The sequence below is a fragment of the Manis pentadactyla genome, chromosome 11, assembly GCF_030020395.1.
Source record: "Manis pentadactyla isolate mManPen7 chromosome 11, mManPen7.hap1, whole genome shotgun sequence".
NCBI lineage: Eukaryota > Metazoa > Chordata > Mammalia > Pholidota > Manidae > Manis > Manis pentadactyla.
Window position 1 is genome coordinate 24,624,607 of NC_080029.1, and position 16,601 is coordinate 24,641,207.

Below are 16,601 nucleotides of genomic sequence, written 5' to 3' on the forward strand. Positions count from 1 at the left end.
ACTATCTAATTCCAGTACACATAAATTGTTTTGTTTCTAAAAATCAATTATTTTAGTCATACTATATATATATATATATATATATATATATATATATATATATATATCCACCTTGAGTTTTTGAATGAAAGATTGCTGTCTTCATTCAATTTAGCAATACTCAATTACAGATGATAAAAGTTGTGAAGATTCAAGTTTCCAATCTTACGTTTTACTAACATCTAAGCTCAGTTCATAATTCATATTAAAAGGAGGATCACACTTAAGCTGCCAAATGACTTGTCAGCACAATGCAAGGACAAGTAGCCCTCTGATTTATAATTTTCACATACTCTTCTCCATAATCATTAGTTTCTATTTGAATTGTTAGTTCACTGTACCAGCATACAATATCAGCTGCTGGGAAACAAAATCTTACTCATCACATACTCTGTAATGAATGCACAGACCTTTACATGAAACCTTTCACACACAGCATCTTACCTGATCCAGGTAAGAGCCCTTGGGGTAGGGTACTATCATTCTCCCCATTGCACAGACGCAGGAATACAGGGTCAGAAAAGTAAGGGACCTTGCCAGAATCACTCAGTCAATAAGTAAAAGACTTAAGGTTTGCATCATTTGTCTTCTGATTATAAAACCTGTCTCTATTAAACTCTGCTACTCCTCTAAACACACTGTTAAATATTCCTCATGTATTAGAAGAAAAAAATCCAGGCAGCCAGTGCCTGCTATGGGCCTTCAGTGTTGCCCTCCCAACATGCTCACAACCCCCAACTGCTACCCCCTGCTGAGCTTCAGCTATTTCCCATGGCTGGAATAAGCAGCCACCGTGGCACCTAGCCATGTGTGGGCTCTAGAAGTTGTTCCAGTAAGTCAGTAAAACACTGAGATTAGGAAAGACATTCATGACCACACAGGGGCCTGGAAAGTACCAGCACAAACAAACTGAGATTGGGGAGCTGTTGGGAGAAGGAAGTGAGGTAGGCCCAGAAGACATAAGGTCTCCCACTGTAGCAACTTGACAAGGCCAGCCTTCCAGGACCTGGATGTCTATTTCCTTCCCCAGATTGGGGAATTTTTTAGACTCATTCTGGGACCTCTATTATGCAAATATTGTTTAGCATAGCTCTCTTAGCATCTTCTCATTTTTAGAAATTCTTTTTTCTCTCTGCACCTCAGGTTGGCTACCCTACAGTTCTCTAGGCCAATCCTTCCCCTAAATTAGCGCACCCACTGAACAAATCCTCCCACCTTCTGGACCTCAGCAGGCCCATCAGTAAAATGAGGCTGGACAGAAGCAGGAATAGCACGTGTGGCATACTTGTCTCCCCTCTATTATCACACCCATGGCACACATCAGACATCACTAATCAACCTCAACACACTCACTGAGCCTGGGTGAAGACCCACTTATTCTCTACTCTGAACTCAGACAACTACTGTTTACCAATTGGAATCAGCAAATGAAATGCATTTGCTTTCCCTGAGCTAGATTGTTTCTAAGGAGTCTTCTGACTCTCAAAATCTTCAACTAAGTTACTGGAGTTCTAAAGACAAAATTGTAAAACTCTAGCCCCACTCCAACTATATTGTTGTCCTTACAACTCAATCTTCCTTCTGTAAAATGGACATTGATTGTTAAAAGAGGTCAGCTCCACTTTCTCCCCTATCCATAATGAACAATCTAATGTTTCAGACCAATGCCCAATCTGAGTTTCACAGATTAGATCTGCTCTCAATGTGGTCTTGCCAGGATCCTCTCTTTCCTCTGCTCCTCTGAGGGAACATGATAAAGGGAAGAACTAAGGCCAAAGCCACTGACCTGATAGGATGAAGAGGTACAGGTTCCTTTGCACTGAGCACTATGTTTCCAGAAAGTTCTAGGTAATAGGCAAATACTCCCTACAGGTGGTAACATAGGGAGTTATCTGTCATTGCCACCTTGGCAAGAGTTTCTTTACCTCTCTGTTTTTCCAGCCTCAGCAATGGAGAGCAGAGTTCTATGGAATGGGATAAGTTTCAAATATAGATTATGCTTCAGAGAAGGCTATCTTAAAAAGAAAGTTGTAGGAGGGGACATTTCAGGAGGGCAGCTGCTAGTGGCTGAGAAAGCCTAATGAATAAAACATGTTACACAGCTGCCAAGGATACTTGCATTTTAATATGGAACAGAGTATAAGCAAAAGGAATTAATCTCTAATGGTAGAATTACAAGCATCAGCAATGATTTAGGAAGGTATTAAGCAAAGAAAGTTGTTCCAGCAACTCTGAAATCCCAACAAACAAGCTGATGTGAGTGTACAAGCCCCCAGCAAACAGAAAATATGCTACAAATTTAAGAGATTAATAATATTACTGTCAACTTGTGACTCTGCCTGCCAGTGGGCAAAGCTACCACCATACAGACAAATCCAGATGCCCACAGGAGCCCAGGACACATACTCTTTGGTCTGGAAAGCATCCATTTGGGAACCTCGTTGCCAGAAAAACTGAACAGAACCCTTCCCTCCATCTGCCTCTTGATCACACACACTGAGAAGATGCATAATTAATTTGTTCTCAACAGTTGATCTGTGGCTAAAAGAGTGAGGGCATTTCTGGAATGGCAATTACAGACAAGAAAAACAAATGATAGGCCACAAGCAGAATAACATATCCAGCCAGCTTGCTTTCCTTCCCTTCCCCAGCATCCCTGTTCGGACCATGGGGCTGGGTGTGTGACAGTGTCTTTTTCATTTCCTCATAGCTGTGAGATCTTGCAGGCTGGTGGGAAGGAACAGAAAACAAAATCCTGAAAGCTACAGAGAAGGAGGGCCTCACTCTAATCTCAGAAAGAGGGAATAGGCACAAAGCTCAGGCAATGTAAGCAATGGGAGGGGCACTTGGGGGCGGGGCCACTGAACACAGAGAAATTAGATGAAGTTGAAGAACTCTTGCTAATTTCATTCATTATAAAAAAGATGTGAATACTTAGAAAAACATCAGTTGTTAGAGATGTACACTGAAATTACAGGTGAAATGCCAGGATTTTTTTATATTGAAGATCCTCAGCAAAAGTAAATAAATAAATGAAGTATGGCAACGTATTTTAGATCTAGGTGCTAGGTCTACTATTATCTCTATCTTTTAATTGCATTTGAAATTTTTCATATAGAGTTTTTGTTTTAAGGATTCAAAGGCAGATCCCAGCCCACTGTTCTTAACCCTCTGCAGGTCTTGTGAAAGCCTCTCCAGTCTCATTTTGTGCCACATGTCCTGTCATTCACTATTCTCCATCATGTTGGCCTCCTTTCAGGTCCTTGAACTAGCCAAACTCATTCCCATCTCAAGGCTTTTAGGCTTGCAATTTCCTCTTCCAGGGCCAGCTTCCTGGGCATGTGACCACAACAGTCACACTGGGCCCTGCAGTGGTTGAATGTGGAAGACAGAAAAATACCCAACAAATATGCCCTCAACCTAATCCCTAAAACCTGTAAATAGGCTACTTTACATAACAAAGGGGACTTAAGGTTGCAAATGAAATTAAGGTTGCTGATTAGCCAATTTTGAGATGGAGAGATTATCTTGGATTATCTAGGTGGGCCCAATGTAATCACAAAGGTTCTTTCAAGTGCAAGAGGGAAGCAGAAGACAACCAGAGAGAAGGCAGCATGGGAAGGACTTGGCCAGATGCTGCTGGCCTTGAAGATGGAGAAAGGGTGACATGAGTCAAGGAATGCAGGTAGCCTTTATGAGCTGAAAGAGTGTGGGTAAAATTGCAGTATTTCCAGAATCTCTCACCTGGCCTTAGTGTATCTCCATATCGACAGATATATCCGAGGGGTGGAGAGAAGTAGTCCATCTCCATATCAATAGGTGATTACATGGGGGAGCGAGGGTATATCTGGACCAGAGAGGTTGGGTGGGGTCCCTTTTTGCAGCTGATCTGTGACACACATGGGCGAGCAGAAGTGGACGGCTGCTTGTAAGCAATAAGTGGGTTTCTCCCACTTTATTTCTCCCATTGACTGATTTTGGTTTCAAAGGTAATCTGCTCCAGGCTGGGAAAATATTCCCCACCCCACCCTCCCCAGAGTTACAAAAACACAAGGAAATTAATTCTCTTCTAGAGCCTCTAAAAGAAATGCAACCCTTCTACATGTTCATTTTACTCCAGTGAGAACCATTTCAGACCTCTGACCTCTGGAACTGTAAGAGAATAAATTTGTAACCTTTTAAACCACTAAATTTAGATGGAAGTTTGTTACAGCAGCAATAGGAAACTAATACAGTAGCTGTCTTGAAATTCCTAAATTTAGTTTTGAATTTGTGTTTTGCAAGTGAAATCTGAAAGGATAATGGAGTATGGACTGGGCGATTCATCTCACACACATTCCTACCTCCACAGTGAGTTCTCAGCTACTCACTCCTCACTGCACCCCCAATGCCCTGTCTCTACCCTACCTCCTCGCCTCCACCCCACGGTCACAGCTGCTCTCCACCAGGGTGACAACCAGATCACACTGGAAGGGGAGGCCTGCATTCTGCCACTGCCCTTCACCTCCACTGTGGTTCTCACTGCAGGCATAGCAAGAGTCAGGGTGGTACACATGTCATGCAGCATCCCTCCCCATCCTTGACCAGCATCACAAGTTCAACAGGCAACTCAGCAGGGACCTCTCACATACCCGGTCTTGATAAGACCCCGAGCACACCCTAGCACAGGCTGCAATCTCGTGGGAGTTACCCATCCATTGAGGGCTGGGGCAGCAAAGCCTGGGAAGGCGAGATTGACATCCCCACCTCCAGCCAGAGCCCTGCATTTTCATTTCACATTGGGCCCTATAAATTACGTAGCCCACCTCGCCTCTACCACTAACAACATTCTCCCAGCTCCTCCTGGTTCTTTCATTGCTTTTCAGTTTCAAATGAAAACCCTCATGTCAGCTGATCCCCCTGCCCTGCTTCCATTGCTTTTAATCCCATAATGGTGTTTTATCTCTTTTGGGGTACTCAGTAAGAACTGACATGTCTTGTTTACTTATCTCATTGATTCACTAAAAAGTATTTACTGAGCCCGTCATGTACCAAGCACTGTTCTAAGTGCTAAAGATATAGCAGCAAGCACAACAGACTGAGTCCCTATCTCCTGGAACGGATGTTCTTACGAGTTCCATCCACTGTTAGTTACCCCTTAACTCCTCCAAAATAGACCACTGTATACCCAGCACCTTGCAAACGCCCAGCACTGGGTAGGTACTCAATAAATATTTGCTGCACGACTGACTGTATGTATAGTGAGTGGTTTGGGTTCTCTGCACTGTGACTGGGCACCACGTGGACACCCCTCTTCATCCTATAGAGTGTGGAACATGAAGGACTGTCGCAAAAGCAAGACACTGGAGGGAAGGAGAGGCCTGGAGGCAGACAGTCGGGGAGGGGGCAGTGCCCCAGTTCCCGAACCACACTGCTTTAAATTAGCCCCACATGTCCTGCCATTATCAGTCAGCAGTTTATTAGTATATTTAAGTGAGATTATTCTGCTAATTGGACATATGTCTCACGGTTCTACAAGGAAAACTCTATTAAAAAGTCTTGCTGTAACATGCAAGAGCTGTGAGGATAGTTTTATTCAGGGACAGGAAGGGAGCTGAGTGGATTTTAATTTGGTAGAAAATAGCTGCTTGGGGCCAAGACAGAGAGAAGCAGGAAATGAAGAACAGGCTATTAGATTATTAGTGTTGTTAACAAGCATCTTGATCACCCTTACAGCTGCCAAGTGCCTTCCATCAACTTTATTAGTGGTCTTATGGCCTTCCATCTACCCCTGCTACTCCAGCAGCTTCCATTCTGGGGACATAGACACTGAGGCAAGAGAAATGCCTCCATCTCACCCAAGCCGGAATGAGTTTGGCCTCATAGTCCCTGTGGCCTAACCTCCTGAGCACATTAAGGTGTGGGAATTTCAGAGTCTGGGAGGGACAGGCCACAGGACTTCAGGAGAAATGGCAGAGGGCTGAGGGGGTGGGAGAGTGGGGGGAAACACTGGTCTGCCACGGCTTGACAAATAGCTCAAACTCCCTGATACTGCAAAGAAATCTACGCCTCAACTGCTGGCCTAGAGGTACCCTGGCAGCTCATCCAGTCCAGAGGAGAGAGCTGGGAAGCCAAGTGGTTATAGCCTCAGGCCCAGGAGCCACACTGTTCAGGATTAATCCAAGACCCTGTAGTGGGCTGAATGGTGGTACCCCAAAAGATATGCCCGTGTCCTGCCCCCTAGAACCTGTGATTGTCATCTTAGTTGGAAAAAAGGGTCTTTATAGAAATAATTAAATTAAGAATCTTGAGATGAGAGAATCCTGGATTGCCCAGGCAGGCCCTAAATCCAATGGCAAGCACCTGTATAAGAAAGAGAAGATGGAGGCAGAGATTGGAGGGAGGCAACCACAAGAAAGGCCGGCAGCCAGAGGAAGAGGCAAGGACGCATTCTTCCCTAGAGCCTCCAGAAGGACATTGGCCCTGCTGGCACCTGGATTTCAGACTTCCGGCTTCCAGAAATGTAAGAAAATTAATTTCTCTTATCCCTGGCCACCCAATTTGCAGTAATTGGTTATGGCAATCACAGGCTACTAGTATACCTGCTGACTAGCACAGATCCTCGAACAAGTCACTCAGTCTGTGCTTCAGTTTCTTCATCTGTAAAATGGGGATGGTAACAACAGCATCTACCTCAGGTTGCTGTGAAGTTAAAGGAGATAATAGAGAATTCAGTACAGCACCTGTCCCATGGTGTTCAGTCCCTGTAAACACTTGTTCTTCACATCAGAAGCCCATCTGAGGACCTCATTAAAAATATGGTTTCCAGACCTCACTGTAGAATCACTGAAAACAAATCTTAAGAGTATAGAGTTTAGGAATCTGGACTTTGACCACCTGACATAGTAAGGAACCATTGGTGAGCTGTCACATTCCTACCTCCATAAAAGACAGACAGAATCTCTCCTGTTTCTGGAAAGCTGTCCTTGGTTAACCTGCTTCAATACTAAACTATCTTAGTGGTAAGGAAGTCCTTGCTTATGTCTACCCCAAGTCCTGCATCATGTGGCTTCATCCTATTTCCCTGTGCTACCCTCAGCAAAGTAGAAATAGCTCAGTCGAGAAAGAAGCACCCAGTCCAGGCAGGAAAGGAAACTGTGGGGGGTTTTCAGTGTGAGCAGCTATCAGCAGTGAGAAGCCCAGCCATGGTCTAGGGTGGGGTCTGAGATGGGCAAGGACAGGCTGACGTGAGGGTTTCTCCAGCAATTGTCCCATTAGGTGCAGGCTCAACTCTCAACACAGCACCATCCCTGGGGAGCAGGGCTCTCTGCCCTCTCTACCTGCCCCGCAAGAACCAGGTGGCAGGGCAGTTGGCAAGCAGCCCTGCAGCAGCAGGAAGCCAGCCCTGTGTGTCCAGGCAGCCCATGCATGCAAAGGAGCTACAGACACTGGCAAATGATGAACTGGCTAATGGTCGTAATCATGCTCATCAGGGTGGAAAGATGCCCAGCACACGGCAATGGCCTCCCATCACTGGAAACCCAGGGGCTTATTTTGTTTCATTTCAGCTGTGGCCTTTGGAAAGGGATCACTGCTTCTAAGCAGCAGCAGCAAATACCATCCCATCAGACAGCTGCAAGCCTGAAGCAGCCCCAGGAGAGAAACAGGGTGAGCTAGGAGAAGAGCTGGAAAGACAGTGGCCAAGCCCAGCAGAGGACAGACCGAGGAAATGGAGGGTGCAAGCCAGAGTTTGACCCAGCGTCTGCTACAGATGGTGCAGCATGCATTTCTCCAAGTGTGACCCAGTACCAGTAACAGTGTGCAAAAAAGTGGTACAAGAAGCAATTTCAGGTAGTAACCAGAATACTCCTTATTTGCAGATGCATGGACCCCCAAAAAGAGATTGCTAGTCTATCAAATCTGTAATTTCATAGATGTTTGCTCAGGACAAAACCAAAGAAAGGAAAAAGTTAAAAGAATGAAAAATATACAATACATGAATAGTTAGTTGGTTATAAAGAAGTGCATGGGAATGAAAATGAACAAATTCAAGATATAGTTCTGGTTATGTGGGAGGAAGGCTAGAATCAAGGAATACCCAATGGGATACAATTATATGGGTTAGGAATTATATCTGAAATTGAGCAGTGAGCATAAAGGTGATCACTCAATTATTTTTATACCTTTTCTTAGGTCTTATATATTTCACGTTTTTAAAAATACAAGGGGTATGCAGCCATGGCAAAATGGGACACTGTTGTTGGCCATGATCCGTAGATCACTGACAAGTGCAGAGCAATCAAGAAGATACCTTGGCATCCGCATGGACTGCTGGGAACTACAGAGAAGCTGCTGCACAGTGAGCCCAATCTCCCGGGGGAAGCTCAAGTCACGCCACATTCTCTCCAGAGTCCCCACTGATGGAAGTGCACCCCAACCCAGTCTCTCCCCAGACCACACCAAGGCCCAAAAGCTCACTACTACAGAATGCTCCCTGAAGCATAAAGACTTTGGGGTCAGGGCCACTGCAGAAAGTTGTGCGGGTTTGCGATGCAGTACTCAGAAACGTTTGGGTACATAGAGCTAAAAAGGAGGCACTGAATTCCATCGCAGACTCCGTCGCCATTTTCCACAGGCCTGTCCTTAGATGATCCCAGCAGAGCAAATTAAATGCAGCTCATGCTCCTGCAGAAATTATCACAAACTGAGAAAGCTGGTCACCAAGACAGCAAAGATTCAATTTCCCTCATCCTCGGTGCAGAATACTCTTAGGCAAATGTTCCATGATGATGAACGAAAGCATAAAAGGGAGTCTGAGGGACAGATGCATGAAAACTTGCTGACAAGCTTCCACACCAGGCTGACATTCACTGCCCATGCAAAAGAATAGTGGCACAGAGACCACTACTCCAGAGGAGGCCTCCATGGCATGCACCCACCCCACCCCACAACCCACCGGGCGGGCTCTGGCTGCTGCTCCACTTGGCTAGGAGTTAGCTGCTGTCAGGGGCCAGAGATGGGATGAAGACAAATGGATCCTTCTCCAAGTGGTGATTTCACAAGCTTGCCCTCCTAGACTGTAAGCAACTGGAGGGCAGAGGTGGAGCCTTATTTCCCTTTCTATCCTCTGAGCCTGAGCCTCACACGGGACCTGGGACAGAGCAGCCTCAGTTAATAACAGATGGGTGGGAAACTGGTGAAGGCATGACCCAGTCTGGCCAGAACAGTCCCCAGGTTTCAGAGTATATTCCTAAAGAGCCAGGCACTGCTCCAGTTCCCCTGCAGAATAATAAGATCTTTAAAATGCTTATTGAATTATCACATCTTCACCAAGCTGCTACTGGCATGGTTATCCCCCAATTGGCATTTGTTCAATAGCTTAAGAGTTGAAACCCTTTCCCAAAGCAAAGAGCTACTGGGGGTTCTACACTTCCCTCACTGGGGAATGCAAATTCCAAATATTTGTTGAATTAACTCTTTGGTTGATTGATTAAATAAATAAAGGAATTCCAGGGAGGAGGCTCTATTGCCAGTCTCCCTCCTCCCCGCTGTTTCCCAACACCCCCACCCCCACCCCTGCAGCACTACAGCCTCAGGGCTCACACCCTGTGGGATGGGCCAGGGGAGAAGCAATCCCAGAAGCAGCAACAACTAGTTGGCAAGACCGGTTGCACAGGTATCTTTGGGTTCACTTTCTTGCCAACTTGGTGCTTTTCCCCAAGTTGCAAGTGGACAGACAGACCAAGGACAAAGGGAAAAGAACATGATACTGGGTAAGATCTGGATGTCCAAGACCAAGTCCATGATCTGCCACAAGCCTGCAGGGCGGGCTTAAAGATATCACTTCATGCTTCTGGACCTCCAGCTCTGCATCTGTACATTAGGCTTGAGCTGGCTGATGCCGAAGATGTCTGCCTCAAGTTCAACTGTGTAATTACAGATAGAGTCACCACCCTACCTTAGCCCCTTACTCTACTCCTCTGACCAATATTCACTCGTCTGAAATACCCCTTGTCCCCCAGAACACCCTACTGTATGCCGTGGCTCAAAAGGTTGCCAGCATGTGACCTCTTCCTCTAAACGCAGATTTCAGTAATGCTTAAATATTTATCTCATACTCCAGCCCAGAGCAGCCTGTATCCCTAAGCAAGGTCAGTGATAAGGGTGAGCAGGATTTAATGGGCTCCAAAGGTTCACACAGCAAATTGACAGCTACCTCCCCGTCTGAGGGTAAGTACTACAGGTGACTCTATCTCTAAGGGTCACAGGAGCCTGTGGAGGGAGCCCTATTAGAGGCATAATGCTCCTGACCTCTCTCTTCCCTCTCCCTTACTCCCTGTGGGAAGAGGAATCGCCAATCAGATTAATGAGTTAGGAGAAGAAACAGAGCATGCGCAGCTCACGCCCTCCTCTCTCCTCTCCCGGTGGGATCTGCTCCTAGTCAGCTCCGCCCGGCCCCCATGTGAGGCTCGTCCTGCCACGTCTATGCCTAGGTAGGTAGGCCTGTCAAATTCAGGGGTGAAGTTCAACAAACCTACTTGCTCCCAGACCCAAGCTACATGCTGGAGCCCAGCACTTATCAGTAATAAAGCTGACATTTTTATGTCTACCCAGCAGTCTTGCATCTCCCTGGTTCTGCTTCTCAGGCATAGAGGAAAAGCATATGAATCATTACCTCCTCAAGCCCAAATGTTAAGCACTATAGTAACTAATATGACACACATATCCTGCTGACCTGAAGCATCTGATGCCACAGGAGCCAGTGAACTACTTGGACACAAGAAAGTGAATGAATTCAGCTAAAAAGCTTCCCCATCACAGCAGCAACAGAGGACTCCTCTGATATTAGGACTCTGATTAACAAAGGAAAAGGCACATGAGATCTCTCTCTCCACACACAAACACACACACACACACACACACACACACACACTCACACTTCTACTCATTGTCTGAAAGAGTAAGAGTTCAAAAAAACATTCAGTAACTGATAACATTAAGCATCCTTATTCATTGAAGCCCTAATAAAACTTTACTTAAGAACTTTCCGTGGTTCCCCACTGTCTATGGTATGAAACCTGACGTTTTAGTTCCTCTGTAACCTACCTCATTCCGTTTAACAGTATGCCCCTTCACTCACCCAAATCCTAGTCTCCAGTAAATCCCCCAAATTTTACCCATCAACATCAGCCAAGATCAACTTGTCCCCAATGGCACATTTCCATCCTACCCACCTTTCCAAACACAGCTCAAATAACTTAACTCATTCAGTCTCACTCAGCCTGAGCCACTCTCTCTGTTCCTGTATGCTCCAGGGGTTTTAAGTATTTTAGGGTATACTAGGGTTGAACAAATGAGTAAATAAATTGTAGATAATGAGGCAGGTTTCTCACCATGAGAGAAATAGGTTACATATAAGGAAAGAAAGTTAAAATGAACTCTGTGACATTAGATTAGAATTGGAGATATCAGTATGAACCTACAGTTTTTTAATAGATGTGTATGCATAAGAATACATACATATATTCCCTAACACTGTTCCCAGTAGTAATATGCATACCTAGCACCCACATCTTGGTTTCTAAATACCATTCTACAACAACAGAAACAAGGGTCTTTGGAGAAGCAATTGCTTCCAGAGCTAGGGCAAGGAAAATACTAAATGAGTTTGGGACATTTTATGGTACCAGAAAGTTAAGATAGTGCTCAAAAAATAAAAAGGTTATACCAAAAGGACATAGGAATCAAGCTGAAGGAGCTTCCAGTCCACAGTTGGAACAATTTGAGCAATAAAAATAAATAATGATTGTTTTGGATCTTAACCCATAGAATAAAATATCCATGAACTTGTATTGATTAAAAAATGATTCAATGAACAACTGAGGAGGAAGGTACAGCTCTTCCTTATAGCATAATTCCAATAAATAAATGTAGAAATAGGGGAAACAGAAAATCATGTTAGTTAAAATATAGGGAGAAAACCTATGCTTCTGGATCTCCTATCTGGCTAGATTAAATAATCCACAGTGTTTAAGCAAAGCTTCTCAGTCTGATTTAAAAACTCAGCTGGGGCAAAACCACTGCCACCACTTCACAGATAGGGAAGTTGAGGTACTTAGTGGCAGACCAGAGCCTACAGACCTGGCTCAAGGTCCAAAATGGCTCAAATTCTACTCAGCAGCATCCATACCACTCCTTACCCTGTTTAGGCTTTGGGATTTCTGAATTTCATTTCCTCCCTTGAGTCATGAGTCCTTTGACTTATCAAAATCCTATTTATGTGTCAAGATCCAGCATGCTTCTCCAAGAGTCCCCATTATAACAGGACCCATTTGGTTGCAAGTAACAGAAAACCAAGCTCGAACCATCTTAAGGAGAAAGAAAATTTCCTGGCACACGTAACTGAGAAGGCCAGTGATAGTCTGACTTCAGTTCCAGCAAGATACAAGTACTCAAACAACTCATCTCTCTACAATGCTGGCTCTATTCACAGGCAGACTTTCCCCTCATGGTGGCCAGACAGCTGCTAGTAGCTCTAAGCAAACATCCTATACTCCTAGCTAACCCACCAGAAAAGAGTTTCCTATGAGGGACCCTCATAAAAGACCTGGAATTGATGTTCACTGACCAGCACTGGCTCAGAATGCCCAACCCTGAATCATCTTTAGGGCCAGAGGAATGGACTCCACAGATGGCCTAAGTCACATGCCCACCCTTGGAGCTGAGGGTGGGGTGAGCCCCACTCAAACCTATGGCAAGTACATGAGATATGGGTGGTTCCCCACAGGGAAGTTTGGGTGCTGTTCCCCAAAATGAGAATGGTTCCTGAGCTCTAAAATCAACATATGTCCACTATACCCCAACCCCTCAGTCAGAATCAACTCAGTTCTGCCTCCTCCAGCCTATTGTCAGGATATCTGTACCAGCCATGACTTCTTTCTGCGCTGCAGAGAGGCCGGTTCACACCCATTGTCTTTGTTTATAGGTATCGTGGGCACCAGGAGTCTGGATCTCCAAAGCATCTAGGCCCTAACCCACTCCCTCCTTTGCCTAGCAAAGTGCCACTGTGCCCCTAAAAAATACTCCTTTACTCCCAGCCCACTCTGATGAGGAACTGAGTCACTGGATCCCAGCCAGCTGAGCACCAACCTTTAAAGTGCTTCTCTAAGTCACTGTCTGCAGAGCTCATCTCCTGGCTCTGACATACTTCAGGACCTGGGGACGCTGGCTTGACAGGAGAGATAATTATGTTTCCCCTTCACTCACTCCTTTATCAGTCAAGGAGATGAGAAAGGAGAAGTGTTCCGATGGAAGAAACACTCCTGCAGTATTTACTCATGCTCTTTAGTGCCAGCCAGCTCCCCCTTCCCAGCACAAGCCCTGGGCACCAGACTGAACCCCTGTTATCGGATGCCAGCTGCCACACACTGCCCATCTTATCCAATGCCAGGCTGAAATTCCCCTACTGCATCCCCCAAAGCTGTCAGCTTCTCTACAAACTGTAGCACTACTGCCTTTCAGATGACTTACACGCGAAGGACAACTTTCTGCTCTGCGGAGGGGTTGCCCCTGTGCCCTGGCCTCAGCCCTTCCACAGAATGTCACTCCGGTGGGCTCCAGGGCCCATAGCTCTGGTGCATGGAGAAAGGGGGAGGGGAGGCAGGGAAAGCCAGGGGGGCCTTAAGTCTCAGAGACAGGGCCTTGAGAGCTTCCAGTACAAACATTTCACTCATTTGTTCATTCAACAAACTTTTATTCAGGACCGACTGTGTCCTGCGTTCTGTCGCAGGTGCTGCAGACATGGAGACCCACAACCCAGACCAAGTCTTGGTCCTCACAGAGCACACCTGCCAGCAGACATCTGACTCACTTGTAATGACACCTGCTTTACCCTTACATTGCACAAGGCACTGTCTCAGATATTCTCTGTATAATCCTTAGTTAAGTGGCATAAGCATCTGTAATCTACAGACAAGGAAAACGGCAGCTGCACAAGGTTAAATGACCATCCCAAAGGCAAGGCACAAATTCAGTCCTTCTAACCACAAAGCCTTGCACCCTTCCTCAGGCCTCTCCCAAGGCAAGGAGCTAACAGGGCACAGCTTGGCATTGACACAAACATTAATACTATCAACTCAGTCCTGGGCATCATCACTAGAGGGAGAAAATACAAAAAAAGAAGACCTAATCCCTGACCTAAAGGAATCTACAGTCTAAAGAGAGAGAAAGACATTTAACCAACTATCGTCTGTGACAGGAATAAAAAAAATAGAGCGATTAAATTCAAGTAGGAAGATATCTCTGGAAGGATGAACAGAAAATAACAGTCGACTCCAGGCAGGAAAATTGGGCACCTGAGGAACAGAGATAGAAGGATCGTTTCGTATGTTCAAATGTTATGTATTTTGAATTGTGTGCTATGAATCTATTTCCCATTAAATGACACTCTGTGGATGCAATCAGCCAAATCTTGAATGTGGAAAATTCTACAAGATAAATGATCTGGTTCCTTCAACAAGCAAATAGCTACAAGAAAAAAAAAAAAAAAAAGAGGAGGGAGGGAGGGAAAATATTAGAGATGTTATAGATTTGAAAAGATTTAGGAAACCAAATCTTTATGCAAAACATGTACTTTGTTTGGTTCCAGATTTGAACAGAGTAACTTTAAAAAGACATTTTTGCGACAAGGAAGGCTTGAATGTAGACTAGCTATTCGAGGTTATTAAGGAATTATTCTTAATTTTGTTAAGTATAATGATGGTATTGTAGATCCTCATCTATTAGAGATATATACTGAAGTATTTACCAATGAAGTAATATGATGCCTGAGATTTGCTTTTAAATACTTTGGTAAATAAATAAATTTTAAGAATGAATGAGTGAATAAATAAAGTGAGGAATAGATGAAATAAAACTGGCAAAATATTGATAATTTCTGAAGCTCAATGACAATTCCATAAGAGTTCATTATACTATTCTTTCTGCTCTTATTAATGATTGAAATTTCTATAATGAAAAGTTTAAATAAGAAAATTTTAACTAATTATTCCATCCACCTAGGATGATTGAGACAAAAATCATAATAACAGAAAGGAGGTGTTTCAGCTGAGTTCAGAAGGATGAGGAGGGATTTTCTAAAGGGCAAAAGGCATTCCAGGCTGAGCAAAAACACACAGATCTATCACAAACCTCTCTGAAGGAACCAAAGGTATCTACACTTGACCCTAAACTTAACTTATATCCAACAGAAATGCCCTCTTGCTTGATGTCCTTTTCTGTGAACATCTAGTCGTAGCATCAAAATCAACTACCCTAATCCAAGTGAGGACAGTGTGTGGGGCGGACAGCTCCACTCAGAAGCCTACAAAAGGCCCCAATGTAGCCGTCAAAGGACAGGGAAGCAATTAACCTCTTTCAATTGGGTTTTGCCTGACAAAACAGTTTGGAAGCCAGCTGAGTTATCTCAGGGAGAAAGCCTTCATCCCTCCTTAGTCATCCCAGACACTTGTGCTGCCCAGAAACACACCTCCCTGCCAGTGCCTTGTAAGATTAATAACCTCAATCCCACAGGATCCAGCTTTACGTCAACCTGGCAGCCCAGCCGATCAGCAGTAAAATACCTCCAATGAGGAGATCCTCCCCTCTCTCCTCCCAAGCCCCCAAACTCAATCCCCACACAGCCCCCTGCCTAGCTCCAGCTGCACATGGGAAGCTTGCTGGCTTTGCAGCCACATCGGGACTTACCCAGTTCTGGCCTAGTTCAGATGGGTGCCAAGAATTCCTTACCTTGGATCGAAGCTGCAAGTACTCTTCTGAGCCATAGGGGACACTCCTCAGGGATGTGAGGTAGTCATAACTGATGACAGCTGTCTATGAACCAAGAAAAATAAAGGCTTAGCACCACATCAAACATTACTCCTCGGCCCAAGCCCTGCAGCTGTAGGCCCCTGACACAGGTGGTTTGTCTATAGGAGTACAGTCCCTAAGATGCCCTGCCCCTAGATCTTAGCCTAGCTGGCTTTTTCCTGACAATCAGGGCTCTGCACAAAAGCCAGCTCTGCAGAGAGCCCTGATCTGAAGTTGCCCCACCTACCAGGAACTCCCAGTTGCTTATCATGACAAACCACCATCCAAAATTACCTTGCTCTTGTGCTTCTTTGTATATAAACTGTCTCCCTTTCAGTAGAATTTAAGCTCTATACATTCAGGGACTTGTCCTTCCTGTTCATCACCATACCCCCAGCACCTTTTGTAGTGTCAGGCACATAAGCAAATGCTCAGTAAATACTAGCTGAATGAATGTGTTGGATAAACTTATCCCACCTCTCTGTATCCCAAACAAATATCATTTTATACATACATTTGCTTTACTAGCATAAGTTTTGGTTCTGGGCTCCTTGTCCAAAACTCCAGGAGAAATCCCTCTTATCCTTGGAGAAGAAGAAAACTACAGGCTTTCAGATATCTCAGGCATGGATTACCTAGCCCAACCTTCCCTTTCGGAACTGAGCAACTGAGGCCCCTAGAAATTAAAGGATTTATAAGGCTGATATTGAGAGGAGTCCATTCCTTTGTCTACACCC

The 16,601-nt window shown here is 44.9% G+C and overlaps 1 protein-coding gene across 8 annotated transcripts in view; it reads right to left on the reverse strand.

Moving 5' to 3' along the window:
• ADCK1 (aarF domain containing kinase 1) overlaps positions 1-16,601 on the reverse strand; it is a 164,701-nt gene that overhangs the window by 133,701 nt on the left and 14,399 nt on the right. For all 8 annotated transcript variants that reach the window (XM_057488270.1, XM_057488268.1, XM_057488274.1 and 5 more), the window contains exon 3: positions 15,805-15,888. In XM_057488270.1, coding sequence (XP_057344253.1) covers positions 15,805-15,888 — 84 coding nt within the window. The remainder of the gene's footprint in view (positions 1-15,804; positions 15,889-16,601) is intronic.